The sequence below is a fragment of the Pelmatolapia mariae genome, linkage group LG5, assembly GCF_036321145.2.
Source record: "Pelmatolapia mariae isolate MD_Pm_ZW linkage group LG5, Pm_UMD_F_2, whole genome shotgun sequence".
NCBI lineage: Eukaryota > Metazoa > Chordata > Actinopteri > Cichliformes > Cichlidae > Pelmatolapia > Pelmatolapia mariae.
Window position 1 is genome coordinate 20357836 of NC_086231.1, and position 10399 is coordinate 20368234.

At 42.6% G+C, this 10399-nt stretch overlaps 1 protein-coding gene across 3 annotated transcripts in view; it reads left to right on the forward strand.

Annotated features, from left to right (window-relative positions):
* celsr2 (cadherin, EGF LAG seven-pass G-type receptor 2) overlaps positions 1–9963 on the forward strand; it is a 69300-nt gene extending 59337 nt beyond the window's left edge. The window contains exons 22-34 of one of the 3 annotated variants that reach the window (XM_063474108.1): positions 2–125; positions 212–412; positions 499–673; positions 2087–2199; positions 2438–2520; positions 3278–3404; positions 3497–3607; positions 4859–4989; positions 5076–5161; positions 5265–5435; positions 6352–6564; positions 6657–6879; positions 8680–9963. In XM_063474108.1, coding sequence (XP_063330178.1) covers positions 2–125; positions 212–412; positions 499–673; positions 2087–2199; positions 2438–2520; positions 3278–3404; positions 3497–3607; positions 4859–4989; positions 5076–5161; positions 5265–5435; positions 6352–6564; positions 6657–6879; positions 8680–8704 — 1783 coding nt within the window. In that variant the 3' untranslated portion in view covers positions 8705–9963. The remainder of the gene's footprint in view (position 1; positions 126–211; positions 413–498; positions 674–2086; positions 2200–2437; positions 2521–3277; positions 3405–3496; positions 3608–4858; positions 4990–5075; positions 5162–5264; positions 5436–6351; positions 6565–6656; positions 6880–8679) is intronic. The other 2 variants (XM_063474109.1, XM_063474110.1) reach the window with 2 other exon arrangements.
* The last annotated feature ends 436 nt before the right edge of the window (positions 9964–10399 follow it).

Genomic DNA, 10399 nt, shown 5'->3' on the forward strand with positions numbered 1-10399 from the left:
GAGCTGGTCACGGCGGCTGGTCGGCGAAAGGCTGCGAGGTGGTTTTCAGAAACAGCACCCACATCAGCTGCCAGTGTTACCACATGACGAGTTTCGCGGTTCTCATGGATATCTCCAGGAGAGAGGCGAGTCACACTCACACTTTTCATGTGATCAGAATCAGAGTTGCTCCTCACTGTAACGTCGCATTATCTCATTCTAAACGCACCAGAACGGAGAGATCCTGCCCATCAAAATCCTGACGTGGAGCACAGCCGGTGTGACGCTGGGCTTCCTCTTCCTCACCGCGATCTTCCTGCTCTGCCTGAGAGCCATGCAGTGCAACAAGACGAGCATAATCAACAATGGAGCCACCGCTCTCTTTCTCTCAGAGCTCATCTTCATCCTTGGCATCAACCAGGCCGACAACCCGGTAAGCGCTTTGGTTCTCGTCTCTCGCCTCCGCCCTCTGGCCCTGACAGCTCCCAAAGTTTTAATCATTCTGTATTCGCTCTGCAGTTTGTGTGCACAGTCATCGCCATCCTGCTGCATTTCTTCTACCTCTGCACTTTCTCCTGGCTCTTCCTGGAGGGGCTGCATGTTTACCGCATGATCAGCGAAGTCAGAGACATCAATTATGGACCCATGAGATTCTACTACCTGATTGGCTGGGGAGTTCCTGCCTTTATCACAGGTGTGAACCTCGAATTTAAAACCCACTTTTCAAAGGAAAACCACTCCACCCGGTTTGTGTGTTGAGTGGAATAACGAAGATCTTAAACCTTTATAACGTCTTTCGTGACAGCGGGAGCAGAAATGAGGAAAAGAATCAGACACGTCTCAAACACAATCACAAAGAAGTTGAAAAGCAAATAAATTTTTTAAAATAAAGCTGAGTGGATAATAAAAATAACAAACCAATTACATTTGAATTATCTTTTTCATTATATCTGCTCTGTGAGCTGAACACATCGCAAAAGGTTTGAGGAAGGTGTTTTTTTACAGGGTCACCTTTCTTGATCAGATTTCACAATTATATTATTACTGGCCGGCCGTCAGCTGTTGGCTATTTTTAAAGTCTTTCCTCACTGATCCACCCAACATTTCTTTGAATCAAATCATTTTTTAAATCTTTTCTCAACATTTTTTTTTTTTTTTTTTTAATTTTAAGGATTTTCTATTAATCCACACTGCTAAAGAAAGAAGGCAACACTCGATCATCACAGTGTAACACAAAGTCAGTTAAACTTCAGGGATATCAATCTGTTCAGTTAGGAGGCATCAATCATTGTGAGTCCATTTCAGCTGTTCTGGTGGAAATAAAAGTGACAACGAGTGTGCTGGAGAGGCAACAACACAACCTCCAAACAGGGAATGGTTGTGCACACACTCTCTCCTCATCCTGGCAGGCACTGCCCACTAGAGGACGTCAGACCCTCAGGCCACCCTCATGAAGTCTGTTTCTGATTGTTTGGGCAGAGACATTCACACCAGTGTCCTGTTGGAGGTCATTTTGGAGCTCTGCCACTGCTCATCCTCTTCCTCTTTGCACACTGGAGCAGATACCGGTCCGGCTGATGGGTTAAGGACCTTTTAAGGCCCTCTCCAGCTCTCCTAGAATAACTGCCTGTCTCCTGGAGTCTCATTGTTGCCCCTCTAGTCCACCTGTTATTTACTTCATTAAAACCAAAGCAGCTGAAACTGATTAACAACCCTCTGCTACTTAACTGACCAGATCAATATCCCAGAAGTTTAACTGACTTGATGTGGCAAACCTGACCCAGGACCACAACAACTAAAGAGATTTGTGTTTCTTCCCAGGATCAAACCAGGGTTCTGAATAGCAGATGTACAAGTTTGTCATTATCAACAGTCTTACAGTTAGTTTCGTTGAACAGCCAATTAAGTTAGTTCCTGTACAGATTATAAACCCACAGAACGTGTCCATATACCCAGCCACACTATGAGAAGTCATTATTTATTCAGCTTTAGTAACTTTCACTGTGACATCATCCTCTGGGGATAAAATAGTTTCAGTAAAAAGTGAATCAAGGCAAAAATTAAACAAACTTTTCACACTGTCTATTTTTTCTGGGGTCAACTCCAGGTTTGGCGGTGGGTTTGGACCCCGAAGGCTATGGAAACCCTGATTTCTGTTGGTTGTCTATGTACGATACCCTGATCTGGAGCTTTGCAGGACCCATCGCCATAGTGGTGTCGGTGAGTACCTGCATCCATCCATCCAATCGCACATGAATATCTTGTAGTTTTACTAAAAGATATAAAGACACGGAGGTAAAGCTGTCACCTCAGCAGCGTACATAGCATTTTCACGCTACATTAATTATTGTTTAATCTTCTAACATGCTGCACTGCAGACCTTCACTTTACTTTAGTTTTGTCACAAACTCCTACTGTGTTGCAAGTAGTGACATACTGGTGTGTTGTGTATCCACAGATGAACATCTTTCTGTACATCTTGTCGTCCAGAGCCTCCTGCTCGCTGAGACACCACAGCATCGAGAAGAAAGAGTCTCGTGTGTGAGTGTCCCGGCCTGTCATTCAACACCAGCGCCGTTTACTTCCTGCCTGATTAGAGGATGTCAGTTTGTTATTTAGACAGGAAAATGTTTTGTACATAGGCAGTCACTATGTTTAGCAACACAATTCAATTCAGTTTTATTTATACAGCACCAGTTCACAATGCCAGTCACCTCAAGCCTCTGTAAATTTAAGGAAAATACCCAACAAGTAGTAGAGGGAAAACCCCAACAATCAGCAAGCACTTGGCGACAGTGAGAGGAAAAACTCCCTTTTAACAGGAAGAAACCTCCAGCAGAACCAGGGTCGGGGACCCAGGGACTATGAAAACAGTGCAGATGTCATTATTGGAAAAGAAACCAGGCTGACATCAGCATGTTGTAATATAAACATCATAAAACATCAAATCTTTAGTCTAGCCCTTGCTCTTCGGGGGGAGCTGCGGTCTGTGCGTGCTCTTTTTTTTAATATTTTCTGCAATAATCCCCTGACCCAGGCCACTCTAAGCACTCAGTTTCAGCTCTTGGATCTGTATGATGTCATAGAGAGGGGATTCCCTCAATATGGTCATCTCAGGCACACAGCTTCGGCATGCTTATCATTGCTGGTTTTGTTGCTGTTTTTTCCTCAGATTCATGTCCTGCTCTGTTTTTCCGTGTGTTGCATTGAACTCTTGTTGTTGGTTTCCGAGTCAGGTCCCTGGTCACTCCAGAAGTCCTTCCTCACTAACTCCTCTTTGTGCTTCCTCTCGCTGCAGCTCTGGCCTGAAGACCGCAGGCTGTGTCCTCTTCCTGGTTTCAGTCACATGTTTTCTCGCACTCCTCTCCGTCAACAGCGACATGATCATCTTCCACTACCTGTTCGCTGGTTTCAACTGTGTGCAGGTGAGCCCATCGGTTCACCCTGAAACTGCTTGAAAGGCTCAGTTGTGCCTTTTTACTAACCATGTTTTACTTTTCATGTCGTCCAAATCCAGGGTCCCTTTGTTTTCTTCTTCCGTATTGTCTTCAATAAAGAAGCAAGGAACGCCATGAAATACTGCTGCAGCCGCAAACGGCCCGATCACATGATCAAATCCAAGGCCTCTGTGAGTCCCTCGTTACAAGCGGCGAGAAAATATTTCATTCGGTTTGACACCTCTGGGATACGTAGTTAGGCTGTTGTCATATTTGGAGTTTCTTTAAAAAAATATATATATGTAAGCTGTTGTTAAAGAAATAAATCTGTAATTATCTCAGATATCAGTTATGCTGTTGATGCTGCACCATCTGTTCCCAACAGACTGAGCTTTGAGCTTTTTTTGATATTTTATAAAAAAGGAGGGAGGATTTATTCTCCGCCCTAAATGACTGACTCTACTAAACAAGTAAATAAATCTCATTCATCTGTGCCAAAGAGCGCTACCTCCACCGTAAAACTGTTGCTGTAAAACAAACAGGTAAACTGGAGCGTGGCATGTAATCCACAGACAAATACTCACTCAGATATTGAATGGATATTCTTAGCAAAAAGACCTATCCTTATGCCTGAAAATCAGTCATATTGAAACTGATTTTCAGGCAGAAGGATGAAAATCAGTTTCAATATGACGTTTTTTGTAAGGATAATGTTGTGCTCGTTGTTCCAAAAACAGAGCCAGAGAGGCTGGTGTTTGTGAGCACTGATCAGGAAGGAAATAGACAGTCTGAGTTTGGAAAGGGGAATCTGTGCCGTATCCTGAACTGTTACGTCTGGCACGAACTGATTATGTGTGCACGTGCTCTGGAGCTGTGATTTCTGTATGAGATCCTCTTGCCAGGCCTCTCTTAGATACTCCAGTGTGGCTGTACATTCGATTTGTGACAGACCTTCTTCAATTGTAGATTTAGAGACTGATCCGGTGGCTTATTGGAGAAAGGGTGGAAATGTTTTCATTAAGAAGCTGCGAGGTTGCAAAATTCTGAAAAAATCTGACTTGGATCAGCAGAACTTTTCTTATAATTGGCAAAATTTGGGAAAATCTCTTTTATAAATAAGTCCTTTACTGGTTGTCTTCACTTAGAGTCTTTTAGAGTGTGATGCATCCTTCAAATGACTAAACAGACTAAATGACTAAACAGAGACAAGTTCACATGACAGACCAGTTTAAATATTATTTAGAGAATAAATTTCACAATTAGGCGATTGTTTGTTTAAAAGAAAAGATGTTTTTTCTCTCTGATCCAAGTTTGTTTCTTAGCATCTGTACAAAAAAATTGCAGTAACAATAAACTCCCTGTTATGTTCTTTGCATTTGAAATAACTCTGCATCGTATTTTTATAACATGTTTCTCTGCCTGCCTCTTACCTCCAATTCCAGAGCTATAAATGCAACACGAACTACATGGACGGGAGGTTGTACCACCTCCCCTTCGGCGAATCCAGCGTGTCGCTGAACGGCACCATGCAGAGCGGGAAGAGCCAGCAGAGCTACGTGCCATTTGTCCTCCGGTGAGGAAACCACTTAATAAAAAACTACTATGAGTGTGCTGAGTGACGGACTGAGTTAGTGAACTGAACTGTTTCCATCTTCTCAGTGACGACGGGTTGAGTAACAGTCAGGCACACATCGCTCTCAACGACCACACGTCGCTCTTCCATGAAACTAAGGAGCACTTGGACGGTAGCGTGCTCATTTTCCTCAAATCTGTTCTTCACTTTCCCACTTTGGCACTGATGGCGTTACTGGATTCGTTTTTCACTCACGCTAACCCGTCAATGTTTAGATCACGACAGCGACTCGGACAGCGACCTGTCTCTGGAGGACGACCAGAGCGGCTCCTACGCTTCCACTCACTCCTCTGACAGCGAGGATGAGGAGGGCCCCCTCCCGCCAGAGGAATGCTGGGAAAATCTGGCATCCAATGTCGCCAAGAGACCCCAACCACTCAGTCAAGGTGCTCACCTGAACCTGCTCACATGTATTGCCTTTACACTAAAGTCACACCACAAAATGGTTTACTTTCTGAAAAGCAGTCAAACAGTCAGGGTGAAAAGAAAGTGCACCCACGAACTACATGGAGGACAGGCTGTACCACCTCCCCAGTTCTAAAGTCTTAGAAGGAATATAAAAAAGTCATGTAGTCCTTAGCAGGTCTTAAAATGAGGTCGATACAAGCTGCGATTATCAAAAAAACTTGACACGACACAATGGGTCAGTATTTATTTACCTAAGGCGAAATGCACCCCACGATTCAGCAGCTTGAGGTAATAGTTTTCTGCATGACGTTCAGTCTCGCATTATTGTGGAGGAGTTTTGGCTCAGTCGTCTTTACCGTGTTGCTTCTGTTCATTGAGCTTTGCAGGCATTCATTTACACACAGCTCTCTTATGGTCTCACACAGGATTTCAGTTGTGTTGAGGTCTGAACTGGTGCAACACCTTACTTTTTTCCTTTTTGCTTGGCATTATGTTCTTTTGCGTGTTCACGTATTCAGTCGAGCTTTAGCTGTCGGACAGAGGAGAGGAATTCATGAGCAACTCGGTGACTGCTCAGGTCCCATGTATGAAAAACAAGCCCAAATCACCACCCTTCCCCCACCGATTTCAAACTTGGTGACATGTTTGACCAAACATCTCCACTCCGGTCTCATCTGTCCAAAGGACATTGTTCCAGAAAGAAAAGTGTATAATTTGTGTGTATTTGTGTACATGTATAATAAGATTCCAGTATAAGAAAATTGGATTCTTACTTCATGATCTTTACATGTGTGTATGTTCACCTACGAGGACCAAGAATACATGTTTGTAAAGCAGGAACATCAACCCAATCAGAGGAGCTGAGCTCACTCTCTGTGTGTTTTTGTTTTCCAGACAACGGTCTGAATAAGCTGTACTGGCCCGGAGAGTACGCTGCTACAGTGAGTGACAGCGAGCTCACGGGTGGAGACAGAGCAAAGATGGAAGGGCTGGCCAATCAGGAGCCAATCGTCCGCGACCCCCGGTTATTATCGGACGACAGAACAAAGGAAAGCGTGACAGTGCTGCTGCCTAGTCTGCCGAACTTCAGCGCCCACCCTCACAAAGGTAAGCTCATCCAAACCTCAGAGCTTTAGCTTGACCATTATTAAATAAATAAGCTTAACCTCTGACACAAACCAAATCTTACCCCTGTCCAGGGATCCTAAAGAAGAAGCAGCTCTCTCCCATCGTGGAGAGGAACAGCTTCAACCGCATCAACAATGAACTGTGCGAAAATGCTCCGGGTACGGCGTCCCCTCATGGATCTTCCTCTAGTGAAAGTCGAGTGGCCTCGGCTAAACGCAGCCTGCCTGACCAGCTGAACGGGGTCGCTCTGAGCATCAAGGCGGGGACAGTGGACGGCGACTCATCGGGATCAGAGTGAGTATCAGGAAGTCGATTCAGATGAAAACCAGCATCAGATTCTGAGAAAAGGGAAACTCACTCATGCAAACGCATCAGTGTCGTCGCCTACGTGTGTGTCCGCTGTTTGTTGCTGGAGTCGTTCAGTGTTTTGTTCAGCTGTCTGTGTCAAATTATGAGTCTTGCTGCCATCAGTGGTCGTTTTCATTCCTGGTAGTCTGTGTCGTTTCCACCCGAACCGCTTAAATGTTAACGTGAAACCAAATGAAGACAGCACCATTCCTGATATCCTGTACACAGTGAAAGTCAGTGTGGGCTCAAAGAGTTCACTTAAGTCTAAAATATTATCTCTATAGGCATTGATCTTAAAGATCAATATATTTTTGGATTAATCACTATATTATATATGTAATACATTTCTGTGGCCATCCTGTTTAAAGGAGCAGTTTAGAACTTTTCTATTTTAAATGTAAGTTTTACTGCCATCGCTCCTTTTCTCTGTTCTGGACATCGGCAGCTTTCTGTCATTGTTTTAAGGCAGCTTAGTGCTTCACGCAAACACATCTTACTTATACAGAATAAAGCAAAGACAACATGTGCATGTGCAACATGTGAATAATACTGTGCAAATGTCTTGAGTCCCATTTATATTTTACTTTGAGTTCTGCAGACTTTCTCGAGGTCTTAGTTATGGCCAGAAGAGAGAGAGTTCAGACTGAAGAATAAAGGAGATCGTAGCAAATATTGACTTCCAAACGCATTAAAAACTGTACAAACTCTGTTTTTGCTATATTTACATTTATGTTTGCATGTTTCAATAAATCGCTGCAGCTATTGTCTAAAAAAATATACAGAAATAACAGAGGGGCTCAAGACTCATACACAGTACTCTTAAGTGTGGTTATTACACACAGTTTGAGATTTCTGGAACAACAAGCCAAAAAATACCACATTTATTAAACTTCTTGTTTAAGGTTGTTAAATGGCGTCTCAGTGTCACTGATCATGAAGTCAGTTTAACTGTAAACGCAGTGATAGGTGACGATTTTCACAGGGTAATGAAAACTTTAGTGCCATAAATGTAAACATAGTGATAGTTAAAGATCCTGCACACCTATCCATAGGATTTTATTAAGTCTTTTTTTAGCAGCTGTTAAGAAAAATTAAAAGTGACCCTACTCTTGTTCTAGTAGGAGAACAAATCAGGCCAAAGATTTGATACCAACAGATGCTAGAAAAGCTTCTCAGTTAGGAGAAGGTTCATTGCAAAGAGGATTGAGACAGATCGTCAAATTTGCACATTAAAAGTATTTGAAAAAAGGCACCGAAATTATTTGTGATCATGTAGACAAAAACCTGGAGATCCAGCAAGAAGAGAGGAAATCTTTTACTATGACACTGTATAAAACCAGTGGCCCACGGCTGGTTCAGACGTAAACACCTTTGTATTCATTAAAAGGTACTTTAAAGATTTTGAAATGCAGTCATTATTCACAGCAGTGTGAATTCCAGTTTACTAACCAGCCTTCTTTACCCCCTTTTTCTCTTTCCAAAAATCTCAGATTTTTATTCTTTAGTTTTATCCCATGAAGCTCTGATCCTCATTCAGAAACAATCAGGATCACTGTCTTCAGATTGGTGCATCATTTTTTCGGTCACCCCTCACAGCCCGTGTGTGTGTGTCTGTGTGTGTCTGTGTGTGTGTTTCATTGTCATTTTTATTTCCTTTTTTTAATTTATTGCATTCGTTTCCAACACTTGTCTCTCCATCCCATCATCCTCTGATTCATCTTCATCGTACCCACCCTGTTTTCCCAGCAGCCACTGCAACACCTCCATGTGACCTTGCTGACGGAGGGGTGTGTCTTTGCAGGTCATAGAGTGACTGCAAACAGGAAGCACTGGATTTCCCCCTTGATAAACTGTGGAAAGAAGGAATTCCCCCTTCCCCTCTCGTCATCTGAAGGAGTTTATGTGTGCGTGCGAGTTCATACACGTGTGCCAAAACTTCAGGAGTCCCTGCGCCACCACCCCGCCCGCACCCTCACACAACAAGCCTCACTCTCCCTTTAAAGAAATGGTTTTGTTTACATACTTGAAGAAATGCACTTTTTTTTTTTTTGATTTACTGTCCTGATTGGCTGGTGGTCCATTTTTTTTTTCCAACTTTGTTTATTTTTCCAGGATTTTTATATCGTTTTGATGACAGATAATAAAAAGAAGTCATACTTTCAGGCTCATTTAGTTGTACACTTGCAAACATTCAGGGAAATTTTCCATTTTCATCTACTGCTGTGTTTTGTGCCGTCTCTCTGGTCACTGGAGCTGTTGCCGTCTCTGCCCGTCTGACGTTCGATGACTTCAGACTCAGGCTGTTGAGGTTTTACAGGCCTGAAAATATCCAAGAGACGCAACACGCTCGAGTGCGGGTCGTCCTCAGAGGCTCTTTGCGTGTTTGTGGACCGTGAGCTGCTCACTAAGACGGACTGCATCTGCCTGGATTCTCCATGTAAGCTACTGATTACTGAAGGGTGTTTCCAGAGGCCACAGGTGGGAACAAACCTGTATGTGCAGACCTTAAAAAGTAAAGACTCAAAGGACTTTTGATACACTTTTTTTTTTGTAAGCCACTGAGAGCACATCTTTTTTTTTACGGACGTGGGAATTTTTCATTGTTTTATCCGAGGGACGCACACATCTGAGTTCAGTGACTAAACAGCTGTATTTTATAGACTAGCAGCGAAGCTTGTGTCTTTTGTAAAGTAATTAAATACATGCAAATTTGAGCTGTAATTCATTTTTACTGTACAGAGTGGCCTGTAAATGAATTGAGAACATATCGTTAAATGTTAGTAAATATGTACACACGTTCAGACCTTGGTTTTAGGAAATACTCTTGATACCTGAGAGGAGAGGAGAAAAAAAAAGTCTCTTATGAGTAACTACTGAGATTGATGTGAAGCCATTTTTTACCAACCATATGAGTTTAATGTATAAATGTCATGCCAACACTACCACGTCAGTCATGGTGTTATAACACTGGTGTCCAAACAGAGGATTGTCTTTCACTCTGCCGCTCCTGTTTGTACTGATTAAACTGTTTTCTACCATTCCCGTTGTTTCGGCCTGTTTATTGGAGCCAGTTCAGGTAACGCTGTGTTTCAGATGTGTTAGTTTGATAGTCCTTCAGTACAGCTGTTTGCAGCTGTCACGCATGGGTTATATTCTCTAAAAAGAAAAAAGAGTTGATCACACTTACACACTTTAACTTTATAAATTAGAGTGTTGTTGTGTTCTTATAAATGAACATCACTGGAATCTTTTTGGAATTTGGAAAAGTGTGCTTTTATGTCTTGAGAGCTAGAAAAATGAGTCATCCGCAGCCACAGCCAGGACACGGTTATTTTAGATAAAAATGGTAATGGAGCAACAGCCTGACAGCTGTGATTATTGAAACAGATGTTATCTCCGTGTTTTTTCTAACATTAAAATGACAAATTGTAAAAACAATAGTTTTACTTTATATATTAAGTGTTTA